The sequence below is a fragment of the Fusarium fujikuroi genome, chromosome FFUJ_chr02 (assembly GCF_900079805.1).
Source record: "Fusarium fujikuroi IMI 58289 draft genome, chromosome FFUJ_chr02".
In the NCBI taxonomy this organism is placed as follows: domain Eukaryota; kingdom Fungi; phylum Ascomycota; class Sordariomycetes; order Hypocreales; family Nectriaceae; genus Fusarium; species Fusarium fujikuroi.
In genome coordinates, this window is record NC_036623.1 from 3876944 (window position 1) to 3894592 (window position 17649).

The window sequence follows — 17649 nt, forward strand, 5'->3', positions numbered from 1 at the left end:
TAGGCGACGAAGATTCGTATGCTGGTGCAGCTGAGCCTGATGCTTCTGCTTCGCAAGGAGAATGAGCGGTAAAAGCGACGAATTTGTCGGGACGCTCGTGGGCGTCGTGCGGCGGGGAGGTAAAGAGCGACGAGAAGGGGGGAGGACGAGAGGTTGAAGGTTCGGAGGCGGGATACTGCGGCGGAGGTGATTGATCGCGACTCAAAAGAATGTGTGATTCCGGTTCTTTGGCGGATTTGAGGTCGTCGGGGGTTGGTTCGCGATGATGGCTTGATGTTGTTCGCGTGCTTGGCGGTCTTGATGAGTCTGGTGACGGCGTCTTCTTCTCCAAGGACACTGATGGTCCAATTCCAGCTTCCTGAAATTCAGACAGGATGGCGGCTTTCTTCTAGGAAAAAACAAAGTCGTTCAAAGACGAGACTGCCCCAAGTCGGCAAAAGGAGCAGCGGGAAAAGAGCAGTCGATTTAGGATGGATGGGTGTGATTGATTCCAAAGGTGGTTGGCAAGGTAAACAGTCTAGTGATGGAGTCGAAACATTAAAGGTTGGCGGAAATTAAGCAAAACAGCCGAATCAGGATGGCTCTCGTTCTTTCTCGTATCGCAAGTCGCTGCCTCGTCGTGTTTCGAGGCTCTGTCTAAGGTATTGGATATCTGGCGATGTGATGTGATAGATGCGATGTGATGCGTGAGCGAGGTTCACATTGGTCCTAATCCTAATGGAAGAACAACGGGCAGCGCGATTCCTCATTCGATGGCGGCTGCTCCCCTGAGGTGAGCCCCCCAAGCTTGAGTGACACTAAATTGGAGCCCCGCGATGTGGTTAAAGTAGCCAATCAGAGCTCTGTCCGTGGTACTAACAGGGTCCTAGCCGCTCACCTAAGTGGAGCGGCGGCGCTAGAGGCGCTGGAGTTGTAAGCCTAATCTTGGCATTCATCTTTGAGATGAGTGGTGATAATCATCCATGAACGAGGGTAATAGTTCTGAAATTTTTGGCTATTAAAGATTTTTTGCAAAACATTAGCCTAATGTCAAGTTTCTCAACTCCGAGTGCTGTGTTTTGGGTTCAACGGGGTCGTTGAAAGGATATGTAGTGGCTGAAACGATTCATCAACTGTCTTGTGACCAATGACATGCGATTAGTTATGGATGGTATTATTTATTCGCTATCACTATCTCCAAATATTGCCCGAAGAACTTCATCGTGTGCCGTTTTACCCTCAACTGCTTCATTCTTATGCGGATCAATGACGGCCTCGGGCTCAGGAGCTGGCGCCGTTGTGTTTGTAGGTGCTCCTTCGATTGACTTGATGCCGCCAGCCGGGAATGTTGAGTTCATCTTGACATCTTCCATGGGTCCTGAACCTCCATCACGACTTGTCGTCCCGGAGCCAGGTTCTGCTTCAGCCTCTGCTTGAGAGTGCGCGGGCGGCCTGACATTGAACCGCTTGCACAATAGTCTTGTTGGATAAAAGTCTTCGACTGTTCGAGTCATTTGCCCATACATGCCGATTTTGGCTGCTTCTTCTGCTGGATCTGCGATCTTTGGTTCGGGTTTCGACACCAGATCTGTCTCAGATCCGTTTGCTGAAACGATTGCTGGTTTCTTCGCCGTGGTGAATCGAGACGCCATAAACCCTGTCATCGGTTTGAAAATCCTCGCGCAATTGTGGAATTCCGACAATTCTCTGGCAAAGTCGTCAAACGCCATGCCCTTGGGTTTGTAGGGGAGCGGTTGGCTGCCTGTTGCAAAATGCTCCAGATAAGTTCTATACCGCGCCTTTTTCTCCTCATTGTCTGCATAAGGTCCAGAGGAGCCTCGAGAAATAGCTGCAATGGCTGTCTCACGATCCAGCTGTGGTGCTTCATCCCATACCTGCTGTTGTCTTTCCTCTTCTGTCATGGAGAATCCTTCTGGAACCTCGCCCAAACCCTGGGGTAGATTTTTGTTCCCGGAAGCTGCAGCAAGTCGGTCGCGTGCTGAGCTCGTGATATAATCGAAGACTGATTTTCCTGGCAGACTCTTCTCTCCAAGAAGGGCTGCTCTAGACTTTGCATCATGAGTCGATGCCTTTGCAGCATCTGCTGTTGACTTGTAATCTGAAGGATTGGCTTGGTCTATAGGAGATTTTGAGGACGCCCATCCTTCTGGAACCGGAGGCGGTGCGTATTCCAAAAAGAGATCGGATAAGTCTTCTGTAATTTTGGCGAGTACAAACCCATCGAGTGGTAATCGCCCATCATGACACCGTCCAAGACCATTACCAGCTCGAGCAGTTCGAGACACAAAAACAGGCGCATTTTTAAGAGCAGGGTTAATTGCTGCCGTTGTTTTCTTCGCCTTCTTTTTCTTTTTATCACCGCCCATGATACGATTGTATCTGATCTTTGGTCCCATTTCGTAAGGATCTTCCTCATCGGAGCCATTATCGTTCAAGATGCCCACTCCTATACCGCCTCGGCCAGGCTTAGTCTTGGATTTCTGCGAGAGCAAAGAGGAATCCCGGAGACCATTATCGTGAGAATAATCTTCATCCTCATCATCGTCTGCTGCGGACGTGATAGGATTTAAACTCGACAACTTGGTTTCTCCGTCATGGCCCAGTCCCTTTCGATCGTTCTTGCGGACAAACTGAATCATTTTTGCATTGTCAGGAGCAAACAAATGTGTTTCAGTAGCCTGAGAGCTTTTATCTCCCAGCTCAAGGCGGGCGCTTCTCCGAATCTTGGGGCCAATGCCTTGCCCATCTTTCCATCCCATGCGCCGCAACAACTTCAGTCCCATGGTATCTCCTTCAGCCCTCAGCAAGCCCATCAAGCCTCCTGTATTGGGATCCTGACCGGAGGAGCCAAGACCAGCAAAAGCTTGAGAAGTTTGGACTTTCTGAGCTTCGGCCGCATCAGCAAGGTCCTCCTCATCCATGTAGTCTTCTGGTCGATGTTGCGATTGGTTCTTGGCATCTTTGTGGCGGTTGTTTCTACTCGAAACGAAAGTTGACGGTGTCCATCCCTCCTTGGATCCGACAGTATTGAAGTAACTGCTAAAATCAGCGCAAAGTCCTGGGGAAGAGATCTATGTACTAACCCTGCGCTCCATCCGCCGGTAAATGCGCCATGGAGGCGTTTTCGACCTCGCTCATCCCTCACCTCCTGCTTCCATACTGGAATGAAGGAGCCATCATCTCGAGCGTCAGGGTCATTGGGCAGAGGAGTGCCGAAAGTTGCAAAGGCTGCATGGAGATCGGCTTCGTAGGTCGCACGGGAGCGTTTATATGACATGAGACTGGGATGTCGGCGTGTCGCGTAGTTTACTTAAAAGCATCGAATGCTGTTCCTTGATGTCATAACATGTGGAGAACGAGAAGATCTTCAATGTTATTAGAGAGTTTGCGATGAGGATAGAAGCTTGAGTCGTCGCGAAGCTACAATTGGAGTCGCGACGTCAAATTGGGCTTATCGATAAGCAACAGAGTTGCGGCTTCTCCCATCCCATCCCTAAAACTTGGGGGCCCTGGCGTTGGTCAGGCTTCGTTTACCATGGACCTTTTTTAGAATGTGACAGGGGCTCTATCAAAAGTTGGAGAACGTCGGTCTAACTGAGATTCTTCAGCGCCGGGTATGCAAGTGCACGCGTGTGAAACGTTGTCAATCGAGGAACGTTCCATTTGTGGAAGGACACCATGAGAAGCGCAGCTTTGAAACAATTTCCCAGAGCTGTTCAACTATGAACGATGTCATATTCATTCGGAGACGTCATAGTCCTCCCTAACAGCCATGGCTTGGAGTTATCCTAGAGTTTTTCCAACTCTCTACGGATATGGTTTCAGGCTTGACTCACACCTCTAAACTCGGAGACGTGACTCGGTGAGGCATTCTTTGCGCCTGATGGGCTGTTGTTGGTGATTGTCTAGGAACCCTCGGCTGAAGGTCTGGCTTGGCATTCCGCCTGAGGACGGTGGCTGGCTAGGTAGAGGTGATTGCTAGGTGTTAGTGAACACGAGACAAGGATGTGTTGCATCACAACACATCGCATCATACCCAACACTTCACATAAGCAGCAAGGTCTCATGTACTCGCCCGGCTTGTGGCTGCTTCGATTTTGCTTCTTCTGGATCTGGAACAACTGTCGCATTCCAGCCCAATGATTTCCAAGACACATCTACCGCAAAAAGGAGACGAGATGGAGCATGTCTGCAGGATAGAAGAAAAGAAGCGCAGCCCTCAACTATGTCCAACTAGGGTATGAAATTGAGGTTCACGATTTCTTGAAAATCACAAAGATGCCATAGTAAGCTTAATTGAATTGCATAACCCAACGTAATCAACAGATATTTCCGCAACTTTTCTTGAGCTCCGAGGCCTGATATCCAACCTTGAAACCCCAGCCTCCAGCCCCTCGTCTAATCAGCCACGTAAATTTGCAGCACTTTGCGACAGATCCACTTGATAGATCAAAAATACAGTGCTCTGGCTGGGTAGCTGACGTCGGATTATGATTCTTGGCTTTGTTGTTGCTTCAAACAGGGAATTTGGCTTGGTAACGGTCAGAGATATCGAGGAGCGAAACAGTCCAAAGTCTACCAATTGCAGCATGTGCAACGGCTTTCGATCGAGGCTTTGTTGACCACTAACTCGAATAGAGACCAGTGGCTCCGACAATGTCGTCAAGGTTATTGACTAGCAAGTGAAGAGATCCATTCCTGGCAGTCCAGCGAAATGAGAGCTCAGCTTGAGCGAGATATCTCATCTCCACCCAAGGACTGACCGTTGGTGGAAAGATGAAGCTACCTGCGTGCTAAGTGGAAGGTCCCCTGAAACGATTGAGATGCCCTGCTGTGCTAGTTGGGTAGCTCAGAGACAGCTGGACGGTGGTAGGTGAAGTCTCGGCAGCTCGCAGCTGGAGACATCCAGGTCTATCCTGGGCATCCAAGAGTTTAGAACCCAGGTTAGCAGATGGGACATGCCGCCGCTGCTGCTGCTGTCCGCCAGGACCAAGTCATTTTTAGCTACAATACCATTATCCAATCTGAATCTGGTACCTAATAAGCTGCTTCTTTTTTCACCCGCCCCCCGATTTGGGATTTGACAGACGCTGTGCTGTCTTTCTTACTCGATCTGCTTGTCAGGTTTTGAGATCTTTACTCTCTCATCCTCTTGCATCTGTCTATTTGCATGCATACTTGCGTTGCCTTGCCTTTCATTGCCAACAGCTACTATATCTCATTCCCATCTCCGTACACCAGGCTCGGATTTACACTGCCGTAGCACGACTTGCTGGTTTATATCAAATCAAGACTACGACTACGGCACTTCTACCTTGTCTTACTTTTATCATTCTTTTGCATATAGCGCAGTTTCGCTTTGTATTCGGCCTGACTGCTCCAAGCGCCTTTTTGTCTGTGTCTGAGTCTGAGTCTGCGTCTCGGTCTCGGTCTCTTATGCGATTGCCAGTATCACACCCCCTCGTCATCGCAAATCGCAAGCTGAGAAGAGCCCTCAGCCCATGATAGTAACCAGGTAATCCTGATCTTTTACCTCTCACGTCGTACTCGGCCAGCAGAAACACCAAGGGCCTTGCTAGTATTCGACAGCAATTGCGACTACGTTACGACTGCTTTGGCATCTGTTACTCCAATCCATTTTCAAGGCCTAGGTAATAAGGACTCAGACCGGGTCATCCTCCCTGCCTACCAACTTAGGCATTGGTGCTCCAGCAAGCGAACGACAGCTCACTGCCCTTTTGAGCAAACAAACCCCAGAGTAGAAGGGACCCGTTCAGTTCATCGACATCCCGCCTTTTCACACCGTCTGTCTCTCACAACTGCACAGCGCATCGAAACACAGCATAGCATAGCATAGCATAGCTAGCGTTTTAGCTTCGCAACAATGGGAACAAGGACAGCTTCTTCTGCTGTTGCTGATGCATCACCGAGAGGACCTGGTCGCACTCAGTCTACACGGTCTTCTCGTTCCAGTCGGGCTCCAGCTCCCTCTTTTCCTCCCTCGTCTTCAGCTTCAGCGGCCCCAGCAGCGCCTGCACCAGCCACGCCCACTGGAACAGGTGCCAACTACACCCAATCTCACACCCGCCAGCTATCACACTCACACTCACATTCTCAATCTCGCTCCCAATCCCAGTCCCAAGCCTACGCCTCCCGCTCTCAATCCCATTCCCACTCTCACTCCCGCTCTGGCTCAAACGCCGCCAACTCACATCTTCCCCCTCATCATAATCATCATCAGCGTACTACCTCATCTTCACGTCCTCACCAGTCGCAACCTGTACCGCAAAATGACTACGAATCCTCACGCTTAGCCGCATCCGCCAACCATCAAAGAAGCTCGAGCAAGGAACGACCACCCCCGGCCAGGGGCCCCGATCCCTCGCGGGCCCATCGACGGAGCTCTTCTCGATCAAAGAACAACCACAACAGCCCTCATCCCGAAATGCCTCCTTCCGCCAACCCTCCCAGTAATGGCGCTGGTAATGGAACTGCTTCTCAGCAGCATGGCCATGCCGACGCGCCACCCCGAACTTCAACATCTAAGCACGCGAGATCACGTACCGTTATCCCAACTCAATCTGGAAAATGGATGCTAGGCAAGACCATTGGCGCCGGCAGCATGGGCAAGGTTAAGCTCGCCCGAAAGGAGGATGGCAGCGAACAGGTGTGTTTTGGATTTATTTTTTTGTTTGATGTCGCCTACTTCTGCGCATTGTTTCATCATTCGGCTATTCGCATTCATCCATCCATCTGCCCCTCATGCCTAGGCCGTGATGATGCTTATCAAGGTTTAAATTTCCACGATACTAATCACACCTCACCAGGTCGCCTGCAAAATTATCCCTCGTGGCTCAACAGACGATGGCCACCAATCTCGTGCCGACAAGGAACGCGCCGATCAATCCAAGGAAATCCGAACTGCCCGTGAAGCGGCTATCAGCACCCTCCTGAATCACCCCCACATCTGCGCCCTTCACGATGTGGTTCGTACCAACCACCATTGGTATATGCTTTTCGAATACGTCAACGGCGGCCAGATGCTTGACTACATCATCTCGCATGGCAAGCTCAAAGAGAAGCAAGCCCGAAAGTTTAGTCGGCAGATCGCAAGTGCTCTGGATTATTTGCATAGAAATAGCATCGTCCACCGAGACCTCAAGATTGAGAACATCCTTATCAGCAAGACGGGCGACATCAAGATTATCGATTTTGGTCTAAGTAACCTCTTTGCCCCGCGCGGCCATCTCAAGACTTTTTGCGGGAGCTTATACTTTGCTGCCCCCGAACTGCTGCAGGCCAGAGCTTATACTGGCCCAGAAGTTGACGTATGGAGTTTTGGCATTGTTCTATATGTTCTGGTCTGTGGCAAGGTTCCATTCGATGACCAAAGCATGCCCGCGCTCCACGCCAAGATCAAGAGAGGTCTTGTCGATTATCCCGCATGGCTGTCAAGCGGTAGGTCACTGAGGTGTTGCTCTTGTACTATTTTCTAACTGAATTGCAGAGTGTAAACACCTTCTATCCCGCATGCTGGTGACGGACCCCAAACAGCGAGCGACAATGCAGGAGGTGATGACGCATCCATGGATGGCTAAAGGCTTCAACGGTCCCCCCGATAACTACCTGCCCATTCGCGAACCGTTAACGACGCCACTGGAGCCAGAAGTCATTCTCGCTATGCAAGGTTTTAACTTTGGTACACCGGAAAGTATAAATGCACAACTTACCAAAATAATCGAATCAGAGGAGTATCAGCGCGCCGTTAAGCTCTATCAACGAGAAAAGGAGCTCCCTCCACCCGCCAAGGATGCTGAAAAGAGGAGACCATTCGGTTTTGACTTTTACAAGCGCAGGAATTCTGGCAACAGCCGCGATACATTATCGGCTCCTAGTTCCGAGGCACTGCAGATCGGCAACGATCCTATGAATGCATTTAGTCCTCTTGTATCCATATACTACCTCGTCAAGGAGAAACAGGATCGCGACCATGCTGATATGGTTCCGCCAGCAGCAGCTCAAACACGTGACAAGGAGAAAGAGAAGGAAAAGGAGAGGGAGAGGGAGAAAGAGCGCGAGCGAGAGCGTGAACGTGAACGTGAACGTGAGAAGGACCGGGAGAGAGAAAAGGAGCGTGAGATCCGTGAAAAGGAGAAGGCAAGGGAGGCAGAACCGATGCCCGAGATTGCGGCACCTCAAGCAGCCCACACCAACTCTGCCGCTTATGAAATGCCTGGTGAGAAACCCACTGGTGGACGAAGCAGACCTCGCGCGAGGACACATGGCGAAGACGACATGCCCGAAGTACCGAGGCCTCCCCCTGCGCCACCCGCCGAGCCAAGGGTTGAGCAACTTCAAAAGAAGGAAGGCACCGCAGCTGGTATTCTGCGTAGGTTCAGCACACGCAAGCGTAGGGACCCTGAGCGTCTAGACAAAGACCGATCACACCCTCCTGTGGTACAAGTCCATTCACCAGCTGAGCCTTCTCCCTTGGCACCCCGCAAGAGCTTCAGTATCCGTCGTGGACGTCGCGACAGAGAGGATGCGTCAGACTCACAAATCCGTTCCGCGAGTGGTCAGCAGCATGGTGAACTCCTTAGCCCACCAATGTCTGCAGGTGGTTCAAGGGAGAACAGAAGAGGAGGTGGCCTAGGGCGGTCGACGAGTGTCAACTCGGCTGACCTGAGACGGCGAAAAGACCCTCCAGCAACCAGTGGTTCCGATCAGTCTGTCGCAAATGAAGATTCCTCCAGCACACACCGTGCCCACGGACACTCCCGGTCCGTGAGCCTGAGGGCCAAGTCTATTGGCCATGCTAGGAGGGAAAGTATCCAGCAGCGTCGCATGAGAAGAGAGGCTGCTCAAGAGGCCAATGTGCCCGAAGAAACAGATCAAGAACTAGAGCAGAGTGGTGTATCCACAGACCGACTAGACGACACAGAACTTGCCAAGCCAGTGTTCCTGAAAGGACTTTTCAGCGTATCGACGACATCTGGCAAGTCAGTACCTGCGATCCGAACCGATATCAAGCGAGTGCTGCGGCAGTTAAATGTGGAGTATACGGAGATCAAGGGCGGCTTCAACTGTCGCCATTCGCCCAGTATTGATCTGAACAAGGTGCAAGACCCTCCCACGAGTCCCGGCATGACACCAGGGCACAAGCGACGATTCAGTTTCGGCGGCCTTATGCGGGGAGACGATCGTGAGCGTGAGCGGGATGAGTTCCGCGACTCAGAACGACCTCCTACTACACCACGAACGCCAGGACGCTCTGATCGAGACCGCAGCTTTTCCAACTCCGAGACCTCATTCGACAGTATTCCTGGCAAGAATGGGGGTCCATCAAGGCGAATTCCGGGAGAAACGAGCACGCAAGTGCAAAGTGACCTTGGAGGAAGCATGGTGCTGGAGTTTGAGATTTTTATCGTAAAGGTCCCATTACTCTCATTGCACGGCATTCAGTTCAAGCGATTGACAGGCAACACGTGGCAATACAAGAGCATGGCGGACCATATTCTTCGAGAATTGAGGCTATAAGCGATCGTTTAGCACTTCTCTAGGAAGAAATTTGCAACATAGGAGTTTGGTTGAAGCAAGCACTGGGAAGGAGTTGCGTTGTTTCGTAGACGTGAAGCATGGCTGGCTACCGCCGGGAATTTCAAGCGACAGAGGGCTCTAAGCACGTGGGTGGTTGTATAGTTCGATGGCGCTTTTCGTTATTTTAACTTGTAAGCATGGGTCGTCATAAAGAAAGCACATGGAGGTAATGATTTATTATAGCACTTACATAGAGAGGAAGTACTGGAGAAGAGCTAGGAGAAAACCTATGAATGTAATTGGAGATTCTATGCTAAAAATGACTGAGACTACCTGACCAAGTAAGGTAAACTATACTTTGTTGGCCATGACGCTGAAATACGTGGTTTCCATTGTTACTCAGAAACCCTCGAGTCTTTGGGGCACAGATCGAGCTGTGACAAGGCTTGGGGAGGACAAGGCTGACAATGATTTTTTATAGTGATAGGTTGGCATGGGAGAGCTACCTCCCCGCACTTGCATGGCCATGTAGACTTTTGCGCCATTGTCGCATACAAGGATACTTGTTTGTGGTCCAAGCGTCAAGTCCCGATGCCACATCCGGTTCTACCTATCGCAGCCTGAGCTCCATAATGAGAAGCAGGCTGACCAATCCCATCACCAGAAGCCGAATGAATCGCTCTTTGCCCCAGTAGCACCTGCGAGCACCACCACAAACCAACCCGCCAAACGATCTCACCTTGCTTGCTTGGGTTTGAACCTCACACTTACTTATTGTGCCCTATCACCCCGACGATACAACAAAGTCCTCATCGATTGGAATCTAGTCGAAAAGAACCGCTAGCAGATACTATACAGTCCTTTCTCCGACAAAATTTAGTTTCCTCACCGATTATTTCCCCTTCACCCATTGGAAGTGTTTCGTGTACCTCCGCATTTGCGCCCTCGATTCATCAACCCGATCTCAAACTAGCTGCGCCGAAACATCGACCGACACTCCAGCCAAGCTTACATCATTAACGAAAAAGAGTACTGCTCGACTTGCAAGTCATAAAACCATAACCTCCGTTCCGAACCCCGTCGAACAAGAAACGATACGCCCAACATGATGCCAGCGGCGCACGTCTACGGACACCACCAATTCAACCCTCAGGGAGGAGACTCGGCTTGGATGCACCAGCAGCCTGGCGCGCATCATGCCCATACTCAACAACAGCAACAGCAAGTAGCCGCTGCAGCCGCCGCCGCCGTTCAGCAGCAGCAGCAGCAGCAGCAGCACTTTAACCGTCTTGCTGGCGCAGGTCAACTCCCCGGCCACGGTCAGGATGCCGATCACAGCAATGTCTCGGAGGACAACCGGCGTACCATGGCCTTCATAGCCGATCTTCTCAACGAGAACACTCGGGAGGCTGCTTTGTTGGAACTTAGTAAAAAGCGCGAGCAGGTCCCCGAGTTGGCTCTCATATTGTGGCATTCATTCGGTACGTGCCCAACCCGTGTTGTCTTGGGCTGCCAGGCCTGCAGGTGGAAGAAGCCAGCTAACATGTCTCTCAGGTGTCATGACCTCTCTCCTCCAAGAGATCATTTCAGTTTACACTCTTCTTAACCCATCCCAGCTTACCGCAGCTGCCTCAAACAGAGTGTGCAATGCCCTTGCCCTCCTCCAGTGCGTAGCTTCTCACAATGATACAAGGACCTTGTTCCTCAATGGTGCGTATATCGTGGCTCAAATTCAGGTGTCGCATGGCTCACGATCTATAGCACACATTCCTCTGTTCCTCTACCCCTTTCTTAACACCACTTCCAAATCTCGGCCTTTCGAGTACCTCAGGCTCACGAGCCTGGGTGTCATCGGTGCGCTCGTCAAGAACGATTCGTCTGAAGTCATTAACTTCCTCTTGACCACAGAGATCATCCCTCTCTGCTTGCGCATCATGGAGACAGGTTCGGAACTTAGCAAGACCGTAGCCATCTTCATCGTTCAGAAGATACTTTTGGACGACAACGGCCTTAACTACATCTGTGCTACATACGAGCGTTTCTATGCTGTTGGTACAGTCCTCAGCAACATGGTTGCTCAACTTGTCGAATCACAGACCGCTCGTCTCCTCAAGCACGTTGTCAGGTGCTTCCTTCGGTGAGTTAAACACGTGTCTACCTTGTTGTTCATGGTCTAATCGATGATCATTTAGGTTGAGTGACAACGCTCGCGCTCGTGAGGCTCTGCGTCAGTGTCTTCCTGAGCCACTCCGTGATGCTACCTTTTCGTCCGTTCTCCGTGATGACGCAGCGACCAAGAGATGCCTTGCCCAGCTGCTTATCAACTTATCGGACAACGTCGCGGATCCTAACTCTGGCGGTGTGTCCGGCATGTAAGAGCGGAGAGACTAATACCGGGATGGCTACTCAGCCTCCCGTTGTGACAATACATACCCCTTGTGCATTGATACGGCGATTCATGAAGGACGGGCATTTTTTATTTTATGATATTCTGGGAAAAGCGAAGGGATCAAAAGCATATTGCATCGTTGATACCCGCAACCCCTCCGGCTCGAAGCGCCGAGAGAAGTCCAGAGCTCCAGCAGAGCAACTGGACCGACTTCTCTTCCAAAGCCGCTGACGGTTATGGGACTTGCATTCTGTTTCACATACCTCGGAAATGGGTAAAGAGGCTTCTATCGATCTGCCGCGGATCAGTAAGGCATGGCGCATCGTTCTTCTTACATAGCTTTTCCATCTAGCACCTTGGCCGCTCAACGACCGAGCTGGAGACGGATAGGAACGACACTTCTGAAACGGGCTCAGTCTAAATATACGAAGGAAGATCTATGGGTGGTTACTAGGGGGGTTCATATAACAGGTACAAGGATAGCTAGCTGACTGCCGGCTGGAGAGGCGCTGGATAGACTTGGGCGGAGGCACATGGAAGTCTTTAACATGCCTGGTTTGGTGGTGTTTTGGCGTTGGATGGTGCATCAGAGACACGGTGTTGGTTAGGTTTAGGGGTGTATGTTGTAAGAATTGCAGCTTTATAAAAGATGTGTTCAAAGTTGATACCGGTGATGCTTGGGAGAAAACACGGAGTGTAAGTCATGATAGCAAACCGTTATTATCTGTGGTTCGAATCGGCACAGCAGAGTCACGAGTATCAAGCTAAAGCAATTTCTACAACTTGGAGGTGACAGTCCATAAGACGCCATAGCCTGTGGCCATAGGCTTTCAAAGTGCTTGGGGCCTGCTTCAAGATCTGTATACAAGATTCCGTCAAGAAATGCAGCAGGATTCCCGTAGTTGCAGGTAACCGTCAAGTCAGAACACAAAGTGCCATGAGGAGTGAATTATCAATATTGATAGAGATAATCAAGCCATGGAGACGGAGAGAACCCTGGTCGTGATACAATGCTTTTGTGTATTCCAATTCATGTCATGGTGAGTGACACAGAAATGTGAAGGTATCTAGTACAATTACAAAAGACCGCAGAACAGCCTTTTCCATACAGGACGAGGGTCAGATCGCTGCTCAAGAGCATGCTTCTTGAGATCGCCATCGTCATCGTTGTCGTTATCATCCTTCTTGACAGCAGCGATCCAGTCAACATAGAGCTTGAAGTCTCCATCCTGCTTATCAAAGAAGCTACTCAACGTTAGCAACGAGTCTCCTTCGAGTTCAGAGCATGGAAACTTACCTTCGTGCCATGAGAGATATTCTCTTGATATCATTCAACTTCAACGGCTCAGGATCCTCAACCTCCCTCCCACGATACGTCGCTTTGAACTCATCCCACTTCATGAAAATCTCACCTCCATTCTCCGGCGCCTTGAAGTCATACTCCCAGCTCACACCAGCCTCATCTCGCCCATCCTCCCTCTTTCCAGGAATGGTGTCCTTGACGTTGAGGGTAAAAGTCTGATCCGAGCTGTCCCAGCCGAGGGAGAGTTTTATGCCCTCTGTGCAGGAGAGATCGAGGGCCAGGTCGCCGACTGTGCGCTGCGAAGCAAAGCCAGCGCCGCCGAGGGTCTTTGTGTCAAGATGGCCGTAGAACTTGGCTTGCGTGGGGTGAGTATAGAGGTGTGAGATGCTCGAGCCGCCGCGGACGCGATCGTCCGAGGCTGTCCAGAGACCACTATCCCAAGCCCTTGAAGATGTTGGTTAGCTACCTAGGTACTGGTACTAGCTTGTCTTTGTGGTAGGTGCTGGTACGTACTTGGGGCCACCGAAGATGTATTGCAGACTGTTTGACATTTTCACTTTGTTTCCACTGTCAATTGAAGGAAGAGAAGTGAATTGAGTGAATTGAGATGCCTGATGTTTTGGTATGAGCGGATGCTTTAAATGGATGACATAATTGAGTTTGCTTGTAGTACCACGCCAAGTCGGCAGTTGAGATGCTTACGTACAGCAGTTCAATCAAGCTTCAATATCTCTTGTAAAGCAACGCAGTATTTCCTCAAACATGATGTTCATTTCACTATTGACTGATTCTTTTTTTGAATAATGAAACATCTTCATCTTTAGACACTCCAATTTGAGATACGTCATAAAACCATAAACCTCAAAGATGGCTTTTGATAGTCTCTAGCCAGCCTCTCTCATCCCGTTCGCACGGACATGGCGGCAGTGGTAGATGAAAACAAGGTTCACACCTCAGAAGCATAAGGTTGAACAACGGTACCTTGTGTTGGTCCAGGCGCTGTTGACCGTCTTTGGGTCGTGAGTTAGATCACATCTAGCCTGGAATCGAATAGCGGCAGATCGAGTCCAGACCTGTCTACTAACTTAGTGATCTTGAGATGCTAAAGTCAATCCATGTCAGTATCTAGATATCCACTCGAGTACTTTACTGCAGACAAAAGGACCAGACTCGTTTTGCCTTGTTACTTAACTGATGGCTACAGAAACTTGCTTGTTGGTGTTCTGCCTTTTCTGGTGATTTGTCTGCAATGATTTGGGGGCCGTCGTTTGATCTGCAGCGTCAACAAGCTTGGTAATTGAATGCATCCAATATTTCAATACTTGTCCACAGCCTGCCTACCTATAGCTGAGAATGATATCCGCCTACTCACCTTTTGATGTACACGCAGACTCACACCCTTTTCCGTGACCTTTTTCCATTTTCAATCCCCCTCTCATTTCATTTCATTTCATTTCATTTCATTTCATCACGTCTCCTCTCGCTCCTATTCATCCGCCACTCCCGGCAACAGTATCATTTGCCATTAGAGCAGACGAGGGTCCAAATCCTCCCAGAACAGGAGCAGGTATCTCCCTAAGAACCCGGCGTGAATCTTGACCCGAGCCTGATTTCCTCTTTGTTATCCGTAGCCGTAGGAGCCGGCAAAGGACCACGTACGTCGGTACCGAAGGGGCCAGGCCATGCACACACAGAGACAGGCCCAATAACATGACGGATATAATGCCAACTTGTAACACAACAAAACGCCCGGATTTGCCCATGCAACCCTCCTTGGCACGTGGAGGTAGGACTCGGACTCGGACTCAGAAAGTGTCTCCCAAATCCCAATCCCAAAATACTCATCCACACCCTAGCACTCCGGTCTGTTAGTGGTAACCGCCGAGCAAGCAACAGCTCACCCACTCACATACCGGTCAGGTCCAGCAGGTCACATAGCGCATAAAAGTCCCTGTAGCATACGAAGAAAAGAGGGAGGGGGACGACACAACACGCAATGCAATATGGAAAATGACACCCAACAGACAGACAAAGACAGTAGACAGTAGACGAGGCTCTGAGGCACAAGTTCTGGATTCCGCCTCAGTCGTCTAGCTCAACTTGCGCATGCACACGGAACATGGAGCTGAAGCCCCCCTCTCAAGCCATCGACTCACTATGGCACATTGCCCGAGCCCTCTATCTATTCAGCTCCGTCTGTCTACGCGAGTAGATAATAAACGAAGGAAACGATACAGCAAACCCAGTGACTGAGCTGCACTACCTGACTATCAACATGCATGTCCCTTGATCTTGATCTTCACAAGGGAGGTCAAGCTCTATCATATCATGCCATGCCATGCCATACCAACTCTGTTCTAGTTCAGCCAGCCTCATTCATTCATTCATTCATTCATTCATTATCTACTTAGACTAGACCTCACTCATCACTCCTAAATTCTTGGGCCACTTTCATCACATCATAATCATTATGAAACACAGCCAGCTCACCACTTGTACACTTCACTTCACTTCAATGCAGTCAAGCACAAAGCGCTATGCACATTTCATCATCTAATTTGTCTCATGGCTCAAGATATCTATTCAACCAACACTAACAAGAATGTAAGTGGCCAAGCCAAGATCTCTCGACCCCGCAGCCGCCATCTTTGTTGTTTGTTTGCCTCCTTGCCTGCTTTCAACCTTTGCCAGTCCAGTCCAGTCCAGTTCAGTTCAGTGTCTGCCCAATATACATTCGGATGCATACAAGCGTATGCTGTATGCATTCCCAAAACGCCTCACTCGTCTTCTTTTCCTTCGCCATTCCAAATAAGCAATTCGTCCGTGCATCTTGCAGCCGTTACAGAAATCACATGGTCGAGCGCTTCGACCCTGTGTACATAAAACGAATGCAGACGAGTAAACATCCTCTCGCCTGTGACATAGATACCTTTGCCAGTACCAAAAGAAGTGAAAAGTGTGGAGTGTGAAAGTGTTCAAATATATCAAAACCCGCCATGCTATGCCTCGTAGGGCTCATTTCCAACGCCTAACCCAAAATCTCAAAGTTCGCTATGTTTCTTTCTTTCTCTCGCCCATGCCAGCTGCCCTATTGGTGCTGGATTAGACCAGGCGAGCCAGGCATTGACAGAGGCGTGGCAGGGTAGTCGAAGCCAGCCTCTGAGCAGTTGGCAGAGTGGTCGAAAGAATGCGACAGCGGAGGAGTCTGCGAACCCCATCAGCAACGTGGATCTCGTACAACCCCACGGGGCGTTTGACTGGCGTGACTCACATGAGGGTTGGACTGTTCGTATGGGCTACCAGAGTTGAAGTCCATGGGTGGCATGTAACCGTAGGTCATGTAAGGAGTGAGTCCGTCGTCACTAGGGTACGTCTCCCGCTTGATGGCATCGCTGAAGTGTGTCATGGAAGGAAGCGTCATGGGCACTGTAGACGCTGTCATGTAGTTGGGGTAGGCATCAGCGGTTGTGATGGCTGGGTATGACTGAGTGGAACCGTAGGGTGCGAGGAGGATCTCATCGGGAGCAGGGTATGTTGAGTATGTGAACTGAGGAGGGCTGTCTGAGCGAGCTCGGTCGTCGTAGGTGCCGGGGAAGAAAAGCTCGTCAGTAGGCTCCATGGGAGGAGTGAACTGGCCCTGTGAGGCAACAGACTTGCTGGGAGCTCCGGATTGCGATTTTTGAGACTTGGGTGCGGAGGGGGATCGCTTCGACTTGGTAGGCTTCTGTGGCTGCTTGTCGGACTCGGCATCGTCAGAAGAACCAGCACGGCGCTCGAGGTCTTCAAGGCGGCGCTTGAGCTTCTTGCCTGAAAGGACTGTTAGTTCTGCAAAAACAGCTTATGAGGCTCCAGAGTGAATCTAGAGTCAAGCAGGCTCAACATACGGTAGTTGCGCTGAGCAATGCGGTTCTGTATTCTTCGGCGCTCAGCAAGGTCAGAGATCTTGGTCCAGTCCTCATCGGGGTTGGCAGAAGCACTGAAAGCACTGCTTGTTCCCGAGTATTGTCTGGGAGGTGGAGGAGCTGCCGCGTAGGCGTAGGCGGGTTGTGTCATAAACATGGACATTGTGAAGTTGTTATATGTGTGAGTGTGGGGTTGCTTGTAGCTGAGAATTGTAAACGTCGATTTTGGAACGACGAAGCTCTAGATGGCCCAAAGCAAGATTGGGAGAGTTGGTTTATTCTCAATTGTTTCCTGTATCTGTCTGTCCTCTTGTGTCTGTCTTTATACCCAAACGAACTGAGAGGCTATGATGGTCAAGGCAAGGTGGTGAGTGTGGTGGCAGTGGGTATATAAGTAGGTAGGTATATGAGTGCAAGATGAGAATGATCAAGAAGATCTGAAGCTACTTGAAGCTGAATCTGTTGATGAACTTGGAGATAGATGGAGAGCAAGACGGTTGGTGAGGGGGAAGAGGCTG

General features: G+C 50.3%; 5 protein-coding genes; 2 read left to right on the forward strand and 3 right to left on the reverse strand.

Annotated features, from left to right (window-relative positions):
- Positions 1-1157: 1157 nt before the first annotated feature.
- On the reverse strand, positions 1158-3277 carry FFUJ_04136 (related to growth regulation protein WHI2; the record flags this gene model as incomplete). XM_023572614.1 has 2 exons in its annotated part: positions 1158-3036; positions 3084-3277. 2 exons carry the CDS (start codon positions 3275-3277, stop codon positions 1158-1160), a joined length of 2073 nt encoding a protein of 690 aa, XP_023426705.1.
- Positions 3278-5884: 2607 nt separating this feature from the next.
- Positions 5885-9537, forward strand: FFUJ_04135 (related to serine/threonine-specific protein kinase KIN1; the record flags this gene model as incomplete). XM_023572615.1 has 3 exons in its annotated part: positions 5885-6667; positions 6828-7458; positions 7508-9537. 3 exons carry the CDS (start codon positions 5885-5887, stop codon positions 9535-9537), a joined length of 3444 nt encoding a protein of 1147 aa, XP_023426706.1.
- A 1105-nt stretch (positions 9538-10642) lies between these two features.
- FFUJ_04134 (probable rcd1 protein involved in sexual development) lies at positions 10643-11913 on the forward strand (the record flags this gene model as incomplete). XM_023572616.1 has 4 exons in its annotated part: positions 10643-11018; positions 11092-11247; positions 11299-11674; positions 11730-11913. The coding sequence occupies 4 exons, from the start codon at positions 10643-10645 to the stop codon at positions 11911-11913; spliced, it is 1092 nt and encodes a 363-aa protein (XP_023426707.1).
- A 1089-nt stretch (positions 11914-13002) lies between these two features.
- Positions 13003-13780, reverse strand: FFUJ_04133 (uncharacterized protein; the record flags this gene model as incomplete). XM_023572617.1 has 3 exons in its annotated part: positions 13003-13171; positions 13224-13673; positions 13743-13780. 3 exons carry the CDS (start codon positions 13778-13780, stop codon positions 13003-13005), a joined length of 657 nt encoding a protein of 218 aa, XP_023426708.1.
- Positions 13781-16317: 2537 nt separating this feature from the next.
- On the reverse strand, positions 16318-17294 carry FFUJ_04132 (uncharacterized protein; the record flags this gene model as incomplete). XM_023572619.1 has 3 exons in its annotated part: positions 16318-16434; positions 16501-17036; positions 17114-17294. 3 exons carry the CDS (start codon positions 17292-17294, stop codon positions 16318-16320), a joined length of 834 nt encoding a protein of 277 aa, XP_023426709.1.
- Between the last annotated feature and the right edge of the window lie 355 nt (positions 17295-17649).